The following is an 18,015-nucleotide window of genomic DNA, read 5'->3' as shown; positions in this document are numbered from 1 at the left end:
TTAATCCATATTTATAAAACCTCGTAACCCATAACGCTGATGGACCCAGCTTCCTGTAATGTGAGCCTCTCCATTCATGCACTTGGTTTAATGGGGTGTCCACTACAATTAATAATGTATGCAAACCTACTGTATGGCTATTAGGATCTGGCAGCTCTGGGAATTGTGCCCATACTGGAAACATTTTGTTGTCTGTATCGTTGGAACCTCTGCTGAAATTCATTCTCAATTTTACATTGGATGCTTAAATCTACAAATTCAGCATTTTCATCTAACAACTTCTTCATTCTCTTGCTTATATCAAGATATCTATATGTATGTAGATTGTCTTTTCTTTGTATAAGTCACTTTGTCTTTGTTATAATGACTGATTCAATTATATTCTCTTCTACAGAATTATCCATGAAGATGGCTTCTCAGGTGAAGATGTGAAACAGTACAAGCCTGTGGTTTATAGTAACACTATCCAGTCCCTGGCAGCCATTGTCCGTGCCATGGACACTCTGGGGATTGAATATGGTGACAAAGAAAGAAGGGTAAGTTCTGTCAGGCCTTGTTTCTCCTATTGTATATACAAACCTATATTTCAATTCTTTGTTGCTTCCTTCTGCTTTTGTAGTTTGCAACCTATTCAACTTAACATCCTTTACCTAAAGATGGTCGGAAGTTTACCCAACACTTAAACTCAATGCACATTGGTGGATCCCAATGGTGGTGGTATATACTTGAGAAAGAACTCTTGCTGGGCTCTCTGGAACTCATGAGGCATCCTGCAGTAAATGTTGGATTTTAGTATTGACACTAATCTCAATATGATTGCTTTAACAGGATGGTCAGCCCATACCATCGTGCAGACATGGGGTTTTTTTTTTTTTTTTTTAACAAAAAAAACATAATTATTAGAGGGGTTCCTAACTCCTTCAATTACAGATTAGAACACATTTACCAACTGTTTTAAAGATACCCCATCACCTTACCCATTCATAAATTGCACAAAAACTTCATTGTATAAAAGCCCCATTTAGGCTAAATTAGGCGCACACACTAGTAAACGTTTCATCCTCACCCTTGCCAAATACAGTTTAAGGTTCGAACTTGCAATCAGGTGGCGGTGCAGTTACCACTTCCTCATGCCAGTGAACCTCCCTTGGCACAGATGCTACAAGTTTAGTTTGTATAATTCAGAATTAAATGATCATCATTTTTGCATGGCAATGACACCCTGTTGGCAAATAAAGGAAACCTAAATTCTGGTTTGGTATTGCAATCACGTTTCAATAATAATGGAAGGAACAAGTGCTCCACTTTGGTTACGTTGTGGCACCAGTTTTTCTCAGAGGCTGGAAAAGTGTCTGAAACTTGTTTGGTATAGCAAAAAAAAAAAAAAGTATATATATATATATATATATTGCAAATAAAACAGTAATTTTTCCTCTGACTGGCCTTCACTTTTAGCATTACTGCATATTCGGGTACACACATTTGCAAAAGTTTTCCTCCAATTACAGAAACTGAATCAGAGTTAAAAATATGAAAGCAATTGCTAATATTAGGTTGCCTAAAAAGTTAATTTATCATGTACAACCGGCAGGGCTGTCAATTATCACCATAAGTCTGTAGCATGGACTCCATTAAATTGTATGCCCATCATGTTGTGGTATTTAGTATAATAAAATGATCAGTATATGTCCCCTATATGTTCATATCTTCTATTTGTTTTATTCATATGATGCAAGTACTTGGTCCCCTGTGATTCATTTTCATGGGTTTCAAGGTTCCATGGTACTTTACCTTCATTTACTTCCTTTTCTTTCCATAAATCTATTTTATTCCTTCTTCTTTGTATTTTGCAATTCGTCAGTTGTATAATAATTTTATAGCATCTCGTGGATGGTTTTATTCACAATTCTCTGGTAAGCACAGCTAAATATATTTATACAGGAAGCTAACCAGCTCCATACTGAAGGACCTAAAAGGCTCTCTGGGGGTTTAGAAAATAAGCAGCCTAGCCTATTTGTGATAGATATGTACTATGGACCTTGCAGCTACTATGTAGTGTAATGGGTATGAAACATCCTTCTAATGCTACCACTGAGGTTGAATGATGTTCAGGAGGTATGGAAGTACATTAATAAGCCACTCTGTCCGCACACTAAATGGTTCTAAAACATCATTACCCGAGCATCCTTTACTACAGAAGCAACATAAAACACGGACAGAAATGAGCTTTGTGTCCAACCTGGGGTTGGGTTTTAAATTCCATTTTTTTTCTTCCTTACTTTATACTTTCCTGTCCTAGTAACCCGGTTTCCCTTATTTCCTGACCTTGTGTTAAGAAGATAAAAGGTGTAATCTCTCCAATGAAGCCAACTCCCAGACAATATAAACAAAGGAAAGATGACAGAAGTCCTTTCTCCTTCCCCATCAAAGTGGTAACGGAAACCAATGGCTGGGATTTTTGCAAAACATTTTTTTATTGTAGCGATTTGTAGCTACGTGAAATTAAAATTTATATGAAAGTTAACTTAATTAACCAAAAGGGACAAAAGCACTGTTTTCTGGTACTTTTTAAAATATTTAATTAATGAGCTACAGTGTTTAAAGAATATTTTCAAAATTTATTTATTTTGCCTAAAAAAATACATTTTGCCTCATATCATATCAATTTATATATTCAAGAATCATCATAATAAAATTTCACTGATGTTACTTTGACATTTTTTGGTTGCATGAGTTTAGTATTAAATAGGATAATATAGTATTAAAGTTACTAAAGTTAACATTCTTGTTCCTTCAGTAATTTAAAATGCTGTCTGATATGGGGCAGATCCCAGATGGCTCACTTTTGGGGTCTTGGTTCCCAGGTCCTTCATGGATCACTCCACCTCTGCAAGGGGACTCTCCATTTTTCCGAAATTGGACGCCTTCCTGCCATACTTTGATTCATAGAAGGCTTTTTCAGCCTGTTGCACCCCCATAGTAAACAGCAGATTGGTTTTAAAATGTTTAAAATATATGGAAGGTCAAAGGGCAAACTGTAAGCGTCATTAAAAAAAAAATCAATAGTACCATTTATTTCCCCCAGGTACTGGACTGCTGGTCTGAGATTGAGGCTTTTGCAGAGTATGTAGAGGATACAAAGCAATCTGTAGAACGTAATTTTCTGGAACAGGTGGCCTTTTTTTTTTAATTTTTAATTCTTGATGAATCCCTTTAGTTTCCTGGCAAAAGCTATTTCTATCCCAGTGCATCTTTTGCAGCCATTCCTTGTTTTATATAGCATGCCTCTGTATAGATTCTTACAAAAAAATCCACACGCACATTGTCACACCGCTGGTCTTGTAATGTCAGTGCCAGCGAACATGTAAAGGTTAATGGTTTTCCTAGGAAATCATTACCTCCGCTTAAAAGGAGTCCAGCATTTTCAAAGCTATTCTTTGTAACTTATTCAGGCACAACCTTCATTCCTTCCAAAGAGCATTTTTCAGGGAAAAAGTGAAGATGAATTTAGAATTTTCACTGGCCAAGGTTGATGTGTCCTGGATGTATTTGTATTGCGAATTCAGTTCTTGTTGTGTAAAGCTGGTTATAGCCATGAAGACATCTCTGTAAGAATGATGGGAGGTATATTTGCTCATTGTTACATGACTCCATAAAGCACCAGGACCAGTCTGCTGTATAGCGGCAGGAGTCAGAAGTCTGATCAGTCATCCTTCTTCATAGAAGAGTGAAAGATCAGGAGCCTTCCGGGAAAATTGAGTGGCAAGTTCTTCAGTTTACCTATAGCCTTTGCTAGAAATGTTCTTTTCCTGGTGTGAAAAAGTATAAAAGACATCAAAATAGGACAAAAGCCAAATGTTTTTTAAATTTTATAATAAACAATCAGATAAACCATATCTGCCGTGCTTTGATCACATTTATTGTAGTCTGATTCAGCAAGCACTGGTATTAATGTATGATATACAATACAATATACATATACATTACAATATACATATATTATAACACTGTACACCGGCATTATGATGTAACACTTTGAGTACAGTATTGCTCACACATAGCTGTAATAAGCTACTCTTTCTAGCTGACAAATCTACTCTAGGAGAAAGTAATATAAAAATGGGTGTCCGTAACAAAATAAGAATAGCTTGGAGTTAATGCCCCTGGGTAAGATGAGGCAAAAAAATGTGCTGGCATTAGTGCTTACACCGTTCTCCATGGCAAAGCTGGAATGCCATTTTTTTCATTGCTTGACTTTCAGACTTCTATCTATTCATGCATGCAGTGACAAATGTCGTTAGAGTGTTTTACATTTTCTTTGCAGACGATGGTTCTCGTATGATTTAAATATGACATATTCTTCTCTTAGAATTTGCTTATTATGCACACAGTGCCATTGTACTGGAATAATGCCGCTGAAATAAGCCATTACCCAAAGACCTTTCTGTCCATAACAATGCAATTTAAAGGGTAGCTCACATTTATTATATAAAAAAATCTAATACATAAACACTAGGTACCAATTTTTCACTTTTAGAATCCATTTATAAAACCAGACATGTTGTTTCTTCTACAAAAATATCCCGCAAGGCTGCATTGGAAAATTTTAAAGTTATTTGACCCATATTTTTAGATGCAGAGGTGATACATGGACTGTGACTGTATGTATTTAGACTTTTGTTGGAAAACGTTTAAAGCACAACAGAACCCCTGATACTCACCTATCCCTGTTCCGTTTCGGGGGGCTACCATGTTCCTGCTTTTCATCCTGGAGATGATCTCCAGCCAGTCATGGTTGGCTGGGATTAGCAGGCACATAATGGTTCATTCATGCAAGGGATGCCAGGATTGCCGGCTATCCCTGGCAACCAATGTTGAGCTGCGCAGGTGAATAATTTCTGACAGGTGCATGTTGAGAACAGAACATGAGGCCTTGTGGAGAAAAGTAAAAAAATTTTTGGGAGCTGATTGCTAATAAGTTAGAAAAGTCCAAAACACTCCTTGCATGTTTTAATATTGTTCAGTATCAAAGCAAGATGATTAGCATAAGAGCCATGTTGACTAATGGCAGCCTTTGTGCTTCTCCTATGACAGGTTCACTTTAATAGACAATTCTCCTTCCTCATCAGTGTTTTCACATTAGATGAAAGCAAGAGAAATGCAATGATCGGCATTCACTTTCACGTATGTACAGAACAAGCTGGAAATCTTCTGAAGTATAGAGTGGAAACTATTACAAGAATAAAACAATACCACACTTCTCTTTGTAATTTGCAACAAAATAATCTGTGCAAAACAGGAACCTTCTTAACACTACCAAATCCTGTTTCTGTAAAGCAGGCCATGAATTTCTTCCTGTCACTTTCTCCTGGATTTACAGGTTTGCAATCTTGGCAGTTTAAAAAAAAAAAAAAAAGTTGAGGAGCTTATCAGAATTTATAATCGTTTGGAGGAATGTTTTCCTAACGCAGCAGACTTTCCATGAGTTGTCCTTTAGAAGGACGCAATATACAACCTTTTTAATGAAATGGCTGATAGCTGAAATCTGTAACTCATGCTTAGCAGTGCAGCAAATACACTTACAGTGTCAAATCTCTCAAGTTTTCATTGGGGAGGGGGGAACTTTTTTGGGGAATTACAGTAAAATGAAATCCCTTGTAACTTTCACTACCATCTTGTGGTAAAATTCGGTATTACCTTGTGACCATTTAGATCTGTGTGCCCCAAAAAAATAAAAGTAATTAAAATGTCCTTGCTCTTGGATTTGTCCAATCTATTCACATAATGTGTGTCATAGACCTTGGTTAGTGATTCATTCTTAAATTAAGGGACCCGATTTATTCTGCACGGTGCAGTAATCTGTATTTTTGTAGAGGATCATGGTATGCACCGTTTGTGATAAATGGGCCCCTAAGGTAATGTCTCACCGTGCATTACATCAGTATCTCCAAGCTGTTCTATCTAACAGCGAAAGTAAAAGCTAAACTCTAGGCAGTCATGATGATGGCCATTTAGTGTAGTTGTACATTTCTGTAAAGGTTTTGTGCACAGTAGCACCCAGTCTGGGAAATGGGAGGGGAAGCCCTGCAAACTAATCCCATATGCTGTAAGAAGAATAGGGCAGAATATGCACAGATGATGACCCCCAGTTGCTGCTTCCTTGGAGAACATGGAGTTGTCCTCCTGGTTAGCTGGTAGAGCTATTTAAATCCCAATAGAATTGCACCTCTTTTGCAGATAACCGTTCATAAATTGGTAGATTTTTCAATATACTTGCTTGCCTGGCACCCAGCTTTGTCCCAGAGGACAAACCTGTTCTGATTAGCTGTACTTTATTAGGGAGAAAAATAAGAAAGTAAAAAGCTCAAACATGAAACCCTAAATGTAACACATATAAAAACCTTGTACAGCTTATGTGTATTACACTTTAGAAAGAAAGAAAAGAAAAACAGCTGGCGGGTTTCTTATGTTGTATTAAACAGAACAAGTACAGCTGATAATCAAGATTTTTTTTTCACTGACAAAAAGGAGGAAGATCGGTCTGATATATTAAGTGGAAAACAGCTGACAAGCTTGTAAACCATTTTATTGATATAAAGTCTTCTTTATTCGGACAGTGTTCATCACCAAAAATTGTTACTGTGTGATGGAGCCACACTTTTATGGTGTCATTTGTTTTGTATAAACATGATATTGGGCCCACAGATACCTCTATGTCTATGGAGGAAATAAACAAATCTTGACGCTACCAAACTCTTCCGTCCAGTTTGCTTTTTTTCCTGTCTCCCATTGCCTTGTACAAGGCAGAGGCACTGATTGGCTTTCTCCGTAGGTATATTTAGCCCAACCTTTCTTAAACTTTTTACCCTTAAGTACCCTGGAAATTTTTATGTCATCTGTACCGAATACAGTTTTTGGCAGGGTCATTGGGGGGAAAAATGCTTGTTAATGCATCCCCCCACAGTGATGGATAGAATACCACCTTTGCAGATAACTAAAAATATCATTATATTCATAAAGCTTGCTCTAGTAATGGCATTGACCCCCAAACTATACAGGCATAATGAGAGGTCAGTCACCCACGGTTTGAGAGACCCCTGGCAACCTCTGAAGAACCCCTGGTTGAGAATAGCTTAGCTAGCAATGTACAAAGAGTCATCGGAAGTCCGTGGACAGAAATACAGCTGTGTATCTGGAAACATCTTTCATAAATGTTGTTGTCCCTAAACAACTAAAAGCTATTTCAGGACTCCTAATCGTCAAAATGCTTGAAAATGTAAAAGAGTTGCCTTTTTCTTTTTATTGAGGTAAATGGAAATAAATATTTCATGTCTTCATCAAATTGAACCTATGATAGCGGCTAATCACCAGGCCATGTGTTGTCATGTGGATGCCAAGAGGCTCCAACCAGACCATACTGAAGCTTACCCAGGATTTTCACTTTGTTATGGTGATCTTATGCTATGGTGGAGTAAGCACCACCTGAGATTTCTACTATCCACAGCAGCACTGGGACGGGCATTAGTAAGATCCAATCAGGTTTTGTTGCAGTCCACATGTGCGTTGGAGAATGCTAGTGGAGCGGTGTAGGAATCGGAGCAGTGAAATGATCTAATACGCATACCCCACATTTATTACAGACTCGTAGTGTGTTTTCACCCACCATTGTTGCCAAGCTGTACTGCAGTGAGAGTGTGGATTAAAAAACCTGAATAAACAGAATAAAACTTGTTTTGGCAGCTAAAATTGATTCAGTCTTTGTGTTTTAAAGGTATAATACACATTTGTCTGCAATTAAGCTTTGATCAAAATGTTTAAACATTTTTTTTTGTTTAAACATTATTTTAAATAAGTTGTACACAGTATTTTGCAGAAAAACTGAGCCTTCCAACTAACCCTAACCGTTAGTCTGTTATCAGAATCCATCTTGTAGTTTGCCTTACAAACAGTCACACAGATAAATATCTGATCTAATCAGGCAGGCAGCCAGCCAGGAAAAAAACAGTCTTTTCTCTCATGACAAAGACATGGCTTGCTGAGTAACAGTAAAGATATATTATCCGATTAGAAACAGTTAAAATCATTTCCATTGGAGTCTCAATTAAGTTATTTTAGCCACATTAGTAAGCCTGTATTTATGGAGAAATAGATCTGAATCCCAGGGGACCTTTGGTGAGAGGAAGAGTATAATATCCATATACACCAGGGGATAGGAGTGAGCAGCACCATTTTAATACATTTAAACAAAAAGCAGAGCATGGACACCTGAGAATATGAAAATTATATTATTTTGCCACTAGCCACCCACTTCAAGAAGTGCAAGTGTGCTTCTATTTTTACAAATAAAAATTTTATTTTTGTGTTTGTTCTGATGACCATTGGATATTCTTATGTAATATGCTTTGCATGTCCGTTTGATATACTTACTAAATAAAGCCACTGAAGGATGCTGAGTAGCCAAGGGTGCTGGTGTCATTGAAAGAGCTCTTTGCCCATGGAAATGGGTTCTGAACTCCATGAAGATCGAATGGACATAGACTGGGTGGGGCAGTTAGTGAACAGAGCTCAGTGGGCAAAATTTAAAAAAGAGGAAACAATGGAAATAGCTTATTGGTGGATATGAAGTAAAAAAAATGCTCCTTTCCCCCACACTGCCCAAGGCTAAGTAATCTCACCTTTGTATATATAGAAAAACATAAAACCTCCCAGTTCTTTCCTGTTTGGGAAATCTTGGGAGGGTAGTTCGGGCATTGCCCAGGTCTCTGGCTAGTGTTCTTGGCACTGTTGTTCCTCTGGTCCTTTGCAAGGTCAATTCGTCTTAAAAGAACAATGCCATGAGGTCAAGGGGGCAGTAATGAAACAGGGCAGGAGAATGAAGGACTACCACCAAAAAAAAGGCTCCTTTATGTCCTATAGTTATGTGGAAGGTTGCAAGGAGTAGCTGGTGAGCATAGCGGCAGACCACGAATCTAACACGACCAGAAGTATCTGTTTCTGAATTCTGGGGATAATTTCTGTACATCATGGTGGTTTTCAGAAGAAGCGTTGGGTTGTTGAACTCATCCCCCCCCATTATGTGACAGCCAAGCCAATTTCCACTGGAAATGTAAGTCATATGTTCCTCAATACCCACTAGTATTGCAATCACAATATTTCAAAGTGAGACTGAATTCAAGTACCAGAATTAAGCGCACCTTCACATTTCTATGGTGATGGTGAAGTAGAGACTGTAGTTCCGGTAAATAATGAAGAGCAGGCTGAAGGTTACTATACGTGTTTCTGCGGCACACAGGGAAGGGGGATGGGGGAGATGTCATTATTTTTCTAAGGTAAAATTAGATTGAAAAAAAAAATTGGTAAATCATCTACAAGTCTTGCAGGGAAAGGTGCAATAGCACAAAAAGTAAAATGCCAACAATAAATAAAGTATTTTTTTTAGGGTATCAGTGTTCTAAATATAACTGTGACAATAAGTAAGAAATAAATGATAATAGGTGTCATGGATATGTAATTGGTAAAGGGACCACGGGTAATAAGTAGAGTGTACATTAAAAGCCCTATGCTCGAAGGTCTGGCGTGGTTAGATGCCTAAAAATACCATATTGACCATTTTCTGCACCAGGCTGCACATTGGATCTGCTGTGATCATATGGGTGACACTGGAAGCTGTAGGGATGATGCTTATAATGTCATCAAACCCAATTTTAAATACTTAGCCCTATAGACCAGCATTGAGCAGTGTAAGGGGCAAACACCAATTTTGAATGGAGTAACTGAGAAGATGGGATGGGAATCTTTTAAAGAGTAGTTTTAGTGTAGAATGTTTCCATAGAGAACAGCTCTGAATTTTTCAGTAGAGACAAATGGACATTAGTCATCCTTCCCTTAATAAAAGAAGAGACTTGTGTATCAGGAATATCAATATAGAATGTATATCGACTTCTGGCACTTAGCCATATTCGTCAGGTCGTGGATTGAACATCTGGGTAAGTTTATAAAGAGTTCTGGATGCCTAATTTACTCATATTGTGTCCTCCATGCTAGTGCTGAAAGGATGGAACTGATAGTGGCAATAGCATTTGATCAGATTTCATTCACCTTACGTCCCCTCCATTTTGTTGTCAGATTGGCTTTGAGATACGCAGCTGCGACTGGTAATGAGGTGTTATTTTGATCAAGAAGGCCATATCGGGGTATTACTTTTTATATCTGGAGTTGTATTGCTATTCCTAACCTTTTTCTTGTTTTGAACATGAGATCCAGCTCACTACTGTCAGGGAGTCTTAAAAAAAAAAAAAAAAAAAGCCCTTCAAATCTATAGTTTAAAAATGAATGTACAAGAAACCAAACTATACAACAATTTATATTGTTCTCCAAATCCATGTTATTGTAGTATTATAGGTTTCCATACTTTCTTTTGAATACTTTTTTCTATTTCATTATATCACAAAGTTGTCCTAATTATACAAAGGGTAAGATTACCTTCAAAATCCTTTTTGCATATGGACCTTGCCCTTTTAAAATATTTTCAGCTCATTTTTTTTTTGCCTGGATAGTGATACCCAACCAAACCTGGCATCATCCGCTTATTTCACTGGACAAAAGCCAAAGAGTTTTCCTTGAAGGTGGCAGAATTACTTTTTAATTGCATGCAGCATTTTGGCATTTATTTGCATCTATTTGGATTTTATTATCTTTTATAACTATAATATTGCAGCTATATTTCTAACAATAAATTATAAAACATTGGTAGACCTTCTTTTAGTGCCGAAAAGAAAGAATGGTATTGCGTAAAGATACATGTCATGGCGTAAACACGACTTCCATGAATATTTGGCAAGTTGTACAGAGGTGTGAACGCTGCAGATATTGTAATCCTGTTTAAGGACAAAGCACAGGAAAAAAAAAAGGAAGCCTACCCCAGAGGAAGCCTTCAATTCATTTTGGATGATGGGAGAAAACCCCCATTATAGTGGTGATCAGAACACCACCCTTAGAGACCGCTGAAAATAGCTTTTGGTGACATCTAAGTGACTCTAGGTAGCAAGTCACTTTGTACCGAAATCAAAGCTGTCTCCATCAGATGAGGTTAGTCACCCACAACTTACAGAACCCCTAGCCACCTCTAAAGGCACCCAAGGGTTACTCCTCAGGGGAGGTTTCATTCTAGTAACTGTGGACCACGCCTGTGCAATTTCTGTGAAAATGTCCACTTGTAGAAGTCATTGAAAGCCCATGTAGCAGGAAGACAATGCAAGAGCACAATTTGGAGACTGCAGCAGAGTGTTGTCATCTTATACCAGGAAGTACTGCACAAATATGTTTGCCATATTTCTGAAACCATTATTGTAGCAAAGCTGGTTTGAAATTTTAAAATTTTATGATATTTTAAAGGGTCTCTGTCCTGACCGTATTATGCCAACTGGCAATTCTGATGTGTTTCCAGTTCTGTAATTCTTATCTTTGCTTCATTAACCTGGTGATTCACTGGCCTAAAATAAGCATGGGCTTAAAAAATTTTTTAATACCCAATAAGCATGTTTGTTCCCGGACATTGACTTGCTTTGTGGTAATGGAGGACGAGGATGACATCTCTGGAGCAAGCAGTATTAAAGCAAGTCAGGAATGGCCGCTTAAGTCTTTTTTGCTGACAGGCTCCTTTTAGGCCATCTTAGAAGAAATACTTTTCTTACAGAATAATTACTCCTTCCCATACTCCTTATCTTTAACAAGCTATAGGACCAAACTCCCTAAATTTGCATTGAACCTGTAGTGATGTAGGAATATTCTATTTGGTGTATATATTGCAATATCGCCCTTTTACCACCACTACCATCGTCACTACCTTTACATACAGTACTGACCGTATCCTCTTTGGACCTTGTGCTCCCAAATACTCAGTTACTCTTCTTCTATATGATGTGATGCTGATATCTGTCCCTCCCCTCCAGCTGTCCACCTTGTATCATCTTTATCAGCTAGCCATCTGCTAGATGAGCACAACACATCTAGGTGTAGATGAGGAGTTTGCTATTCGGTTAGCCTCCCCTCTTCCTTAGCAGATAAGATAGGTCTGGGTATTCTACCATTTCTTAGATTAACTCCTTTTTGGATAGGCACACATTTGCTAGTGAGAATATAAAGTGAGAAACTGATTTACCTATGTTTGTGTAAATAATTTTTGGGAATTTGGAGATCGGACAAGCTTACAAAATTGCTTTGGGCAGTGGGTAAAGAAGCCAATCTTACAAGCTGTCTTTCGTTTGTGGGTTGCAGACAATACACCATGTATGATCATCTAACAATCAAGTGGCAGTAGTCAGGTCAGTGTATAACTTACACAAATACCTGCTGGTGGTGGGGCAGTTCATTAAATATAAGTAAGCCTATGTACACACGTGAGAAAATTCTTGCCTGATAAGTACGGTTGGGCTCGTCTCAGGTGGGAACCTGACATGTGCAGTGGTCTATCGACGTAATTTATGTATCTGTCGTGACTGGTGTTGAAAGAAAGAGAACATTGGGGTGCCTCTTGCTTGTTCTCTCCCCTCTCCATAGAACAGAACGGCGCTGTGCGTTCATTCATTGTCGCTCTTTTGTCACTGGAAATGATCCCGAAAGATTGTTTCCAGTGGCAAAAATTGCAGGTTACAACGCAGTCTAGTACAGTTTTCTAACACCGTTCCAGCTCTAGTCTGCATGATGAACTATGCCCCATTAACAGTTAGGTTAAAGACAGCAACACCACCCCTGCAGGGAAAAGACTTAAATTGTAAAATTCAAAGTACTATTACTGGAATTAGGTCCGGTGTAGGCTCATCACTCTCTCCAGATTCCCGGACTTGTTTCCTGACCTCACCCATGACCTTAGTTGGGTCTAAGAGGTTGCTGTGTCTACTCACTGTATCATTATCAGCCATCTGCGGTTTAAGCACCAGTCCAAACCCATTAGGTCAAATCATGCCTGATGCTCGAACTCTGAAGCGGTTAAAGCTCTCGTAGCTGTAGTAGGCTCAGACTCCTCCCTAACCAGAAACCTCATGCAGCCTTATAGGCCATTGTGTTACTGCAACCGTAAGCTTCAGCTTCTTGTCTAGCTTGCGTTGCCATCTACGTAGATGTGTGTGTGCTCTTAATGCTGATTATCCAAGTGCTGAACGATTCTTATATTTATCTGTCATTGATTCTTCTCTCATGTGTTTGAGAAATTCCATTTATGAAGAATTAGGATCCTGTGGCTTCATACATAACATTTTGGTGGGGCCAATTGCATAAAGAGATTCAGCTAGCAAATTCTATAACTACCCTTCAATACATTGTAATTTGCTGTTACTTAAAGTGCAAATACTTAATTTAAGTTTTTGTTCATGTGTATCTTATCTGTAGATAATTATGATAATTTTTCGTTATTTGTTCTTTCAATGTATAGATTGTAATATGGATTGTATATGCAGATGGTAAAGTTGTATTTAGTCCTTACATATGTTTGCTTGTTTGTGCTGCGTCATGTCTTGCTGATCCTCTTATCTCACAGCTAGAGCCTTAATAAAAACAAAAGATTCTCTGCAGTCTCCAAAGGTATAATATACCCAAAGTCTTCCTGGTAGCCAGAGGTCAATGTAATCTTTGCCATACTTTAGGGACCTGGAGTAGTTTAGGCACAGTGTCCAGTGCCTTTACTGTTTTGGCATGGAAAAAAAAAGGAACCATAATCTGATTGTGTAATACTGACTGACACATTCCCTGTAATTTATAATAAGACATGAATTGTATTGGTTCAGTTTAAAACATAAATCATAATGAACCTTTAAGACCAGTCTTGTCTACTGCCTTGCTTATGCAAAATAAAAACAACTTGAAAGGAAGAACAATATGGTGAAGATGTGTTTTACTGAAAATATGAACATTACGAAATATGAACATTACGAAAAGGCGATTGAGGAAGCAGTTTCATTTTCCGTCACGTTTCGCTTTCAGGCTTTTTCAGAGGATCATAGAGAATTTAGGCTAAGGTTATATGAGATGAGCAAATAAACATATTTTGTAACATATGACAGTTGTACAATCACATAGTATTAAATGACATTGCTAAAGTTTACAGAAATATGACATAGCTCAAACAAGATATTAACATTTGATTCATACAATTAGGCTAATCTAAAAGTGACCTGATGAATTTAAATACTGATAATATTAATCTACTAAATGGCACTCAATGTCATAGGAGAAAAATGTGTGTCTCATGGGCACCCAAGCCTTGTTGGTCAAATAATTTCCTTATGTCTAACCATTGAATGACGTCCATGGACAGTGTAATTGCTGATTGAAAACCGCTTTTGGGACCGCCATATCATTAAAAGTTCACATACATTGCAGGAAGTGTATAGCTATTATCCACGTTGATCCCGTTCATTCTATTTGGTCCTCCTGGGAAGTCTACTTAACAGTTATTGCTTATGTATTTAGTCACAGTAATATATGGGGCACTTATTACCCAATCAATACAAAAAATGAATCTAGAGAAAATGGAAACTAATGCAATATGCCTGATAAATGTCATGATCGGCAAACATATCTAATGTAAAACAAATGCTATAGGGCTGTTAGGATTCAAAGCCAAATGTAAACCTGGAATGTATGCTGGGAAATATCTACAGAAGAATAGTATGCATGCTGTGCCGGTAAATGGCCAGGTCTAAGCTAATGAATAATTAAGAATATTTAAATCATGCTGTTTTATGAGACGAGGACAAAGAGTTGTCACCCTAAGACTGGGAAAGATTACACAGATAATGTTTTGGAAGCACCACCAAGTTTTGTTCTAATGAAAGCTGCACATTTAAAAAACTATTAGTTTTGACCTGAACAAGCTCAAGTTCTCAAGAGATCAGTGTTTTAGAGTTCTATGGTACGTGAACTAAAGTTCCACTTTTGACATCAGTCAGGTCTTTATTGCAGAAAAGGGCAAGCGATGTCCCTTCTACAATAAGCATTCTTACCTGCTGATCAGGCTCATCGTCCAAATTTGCTGAGCTGTGCGTGCCAAAATACCCGGTGCATGCCGGCTTCCCGTGCAAGTGCCAGGGCTGAATGAACTTCTGCGCGAGAGTTAAGTCATCCCGACCTGGCCAGTCAAGATAGCTGAAGATCGGAATGGAAAAGAAAGAAGATAGTGGCACCTGCAATGGAACAGGGACAGGCTAGTATACAAAAGGTTTTAGTTCCACTTCAAATGAATTAAAATGTGTTGATTATGTCAACCGGTTGATATTTGGGCACTGGGAGGACATTGCTGAGCACAGTAACTGCATACAAGTTTGCTTTAGGTTTTCAAATTTATTATTCCCATTTATATCTAAGCCACTTGATCATAGAAATTTAAAGACAGAAAAAAGTCCACTTTATTTGATTAAGAATTTTTAATGAAAAAAATAATCATAAAGTTGAGTATGCACAGGCTTTTGATTGGCTTTGAGGACCTTAGTGGATATTTATTAATGTACCTGAAATAAGAATTGATTTTTCAGCCCGACAGCTACCAATTAATTTTAACCTGACCTGGAAAATAGCGGTATGAATATATAGTTCTTGGCTGTTGGGCAATATGGACACATTGATGAATACATTGACTAGGCAACTTTAAAGAAGTAATAATCTTGTTACATTGTATTAGAAATTCGAGACGTTGCCCTTTATGTTAGTAACAATGTGTGACAATTTTAAAAATGAACTTACAGCTGCCACACACTTACCACAAACCACTTTGAAAAAGATGCAAATCTTTCTGTAAAACTCTGGGACTGCCAGAGACATGTACTGCAATGTTTTGGTCCTTTGTGGACCAAAACTCTATTGTGGGGGGAAAAAGATAATAAACTTTCCTTTGTGGGGGTGTGTGTATGCCACTCTTCTTGCAACGAGGGCCCACGGAATACCAAATTCTTGTTACTATTATAAAGCTGTACAATAAATGGGGCTGTAAAGGACAAACCTGCAATTATGACACACAAACAATGAGGATGGAGAGAAGAGGAGGTTCCTGCCCAATTGAACATACAAAAGAGGTGGGTTAGTGACTTAAGAGACAGATAGGGCAATGAAGATGAATTTAGAATGAATAAGGCCTTGTTTAAATGTATTGGAGGTAGAAGCAAGCCTAATGGGACAATGGGAGAGGGGTCTCTGGAGTCTTGGAGTCATTCATAGAAGAGGTTATGAGTGAGGAAGTCATTAGTAAGTCATTGAAGGGTTAAAGAGAGCAACTAGGGGTGTTTTTGTGCATCAGATCAGAAATGTAGATGGGACAAAAGCTGCAGAGTATAATAAAGTCCAGGCATAATATCTTAAATTGAATTCTTAGGTGAAATAGAAGCCATTGTAGGGTTTTGAAAAGAGAAGCTGCAAATGGGAAGTAGTAGGAAAGAAAGTCTCCCCCACTTTATTCAAAATCAAACGATGTTGTCTTTACATATATTTCATTTAACTATTTCTCCCTTACACTTTATAAGCATGGACATAAGCCTTGTTTTTTAGTTCAGATTTCATGTGCTGCAAACAGTGGATAGGATTCTATATGCTCTTCTTTTATTGGTTTATTTGGAAACCTTCATCTCCAGATAGACACAATATCCGTTTATTACATAAGTACATTTGTTACACACCAAGGTTTAACCTTTGGAAGCCGCCCTACACCAAACAGTATGCAGCTAATTTCAAAGCATTTTTTTTCTTTTTTTATTAACAGTTGTAGAATCCATCTTTTCTTATACAAATTAGAACACGTCCAGCGTTTTATTGATGCTTTTGTATAGAAGGCTTCCTTTTAAACCTCTGCGTATCCAGACATAGAGGATTAAGGAGGTTTAACAAGATTTGCCTAGAGTAAAAGGTTTACCCACAGTGCCTGTTTTCTGAGCTGGGAGAATCCCCCCCAGCTTCTGACATAGTTGTGCTCTTCTTGACCAATCGGTGATCAGCTTCATTGTAGCCTTTCCAGATACAGATTTGGCATAAGGACCCAGACAGATTTATTTGCTTTTAATTTGGACACAAGGGCATTTTCAATGTCTTTTTTGTTTATTTTGAAATATTGTTTATTTTGAAATATAAATGCGATTTAATGACTGCCGTGGCTAGTTTATGGAAAGCTGAACAATAGAACAGTAAATCTGTTAAAAGATAACCTGCTATTTTGTCAGTGCAGTATAGTGGAGGAAGAAGCCTAATTGGTTTGCCTCAATCAGTAGCCTTGTTAGTATATTCTACCATTTTCATTTATCAGATCTAGATCATTTTGGTGTTGCATAGCGGTGCTTTTGCCAAATAGAGTACCAAGGTATTGAAATACTGTCGGGTAGCCATATTTGTATACAATTATATCGAGAATTCCTTTGCCTCCAGTGGTATCATGGGGGAAAAAGAAAGTTAAGTCTGTTACTACTATATCAGGGACTGGGAGTACATTTACCAACTGAAGAGCTGGATAGAACCACAGTCCTATAATATAATACTTGGTTGTCAACAATAAAGAGAGATTAAGGTAGAAAAGGGCCGTAGGCAAAGTAGCTGCTATGACCCCCCCACACACACACACACTTTCCTTTAGAAAGGCATTACCTAGGATTTCAGTAGGCACAGAGAAGCCATTTAATTTGTACTGTATGTGCCAACATAGCCAGCCCCATCAGACAACAAACAGCTCCCTACACACTTGCACCATGATGAGTTGGGAGATCACCCAGATGTGTGAAGGTTGTAGCTGGGCCCCTTGACCTCCATCTGGCCCGTAGCCACTGCCTAGGTTATCTTGTGGATAACTTTTTTCCAAGCATGGGAAGGTAACTGGTAGGTTAAGATTATAAACCTCTTGTATTGACACCTTCAGAGAATGCAGTCATGTAGCTTGAGGTCCATGTAATATAAATAATATATTATAGTAGACTAGTCCTTGGGAATGTGGCCCTCACCAGGAGCCCCCTGACAGCTGTTTTACTGTTTAAAAGTTCAATGACCACT

At 38.0% G+C, this 18,015-nt stretch overlaps 1 protein-coding gene across 3 annotated transcripts in view; it reads left to right on the top strand.

Annotated features, from left to right (window-relative positions):
- The first annotated feature begins 361 nt into the window (after positions 1-361).
- GNAO1 (G protein subunit alpha o1) overlaps positions 362-18,015 on the top strand; it is a 74,790-nt gene continuing 57,136 nt past the window's right edge. The window contains exon 1 of one of the 3 annotated variants that reach the window (XM_072422849.1): positions 362-536. In XM_072422849.1, coding sequence (XP_072278950.1) covers positions 495-536 — 42 coding nt within the window. In that variant the 5' untranslated portion in view covers positions 362-494. The remainder of the gene's footprint in view (positions 537-18,015) is intronic. The other 2 variants (XM_072422848.1, XM_072422850.1) reach the window with 2 other exon arrangements.

The sequence above is a fragment of the Pyxicephalus adspersus genome, chromosome 9, assembly GCF_032062135.1.
Source record: "Pyxicephalus adspersus chromosome 9, UCB_Pads_2.0, whole genome shotgun sequence".
Lineage (NCBI taxonomy): Eukaryota > Metazoa > Chordata > Amphibia > Anura > Pyxicephalidae > Pyxicephalus > Pyxicephalus adspersus.
This window is presented reverse-complemented; position numbering and strand designations above follow the sequence as displayed.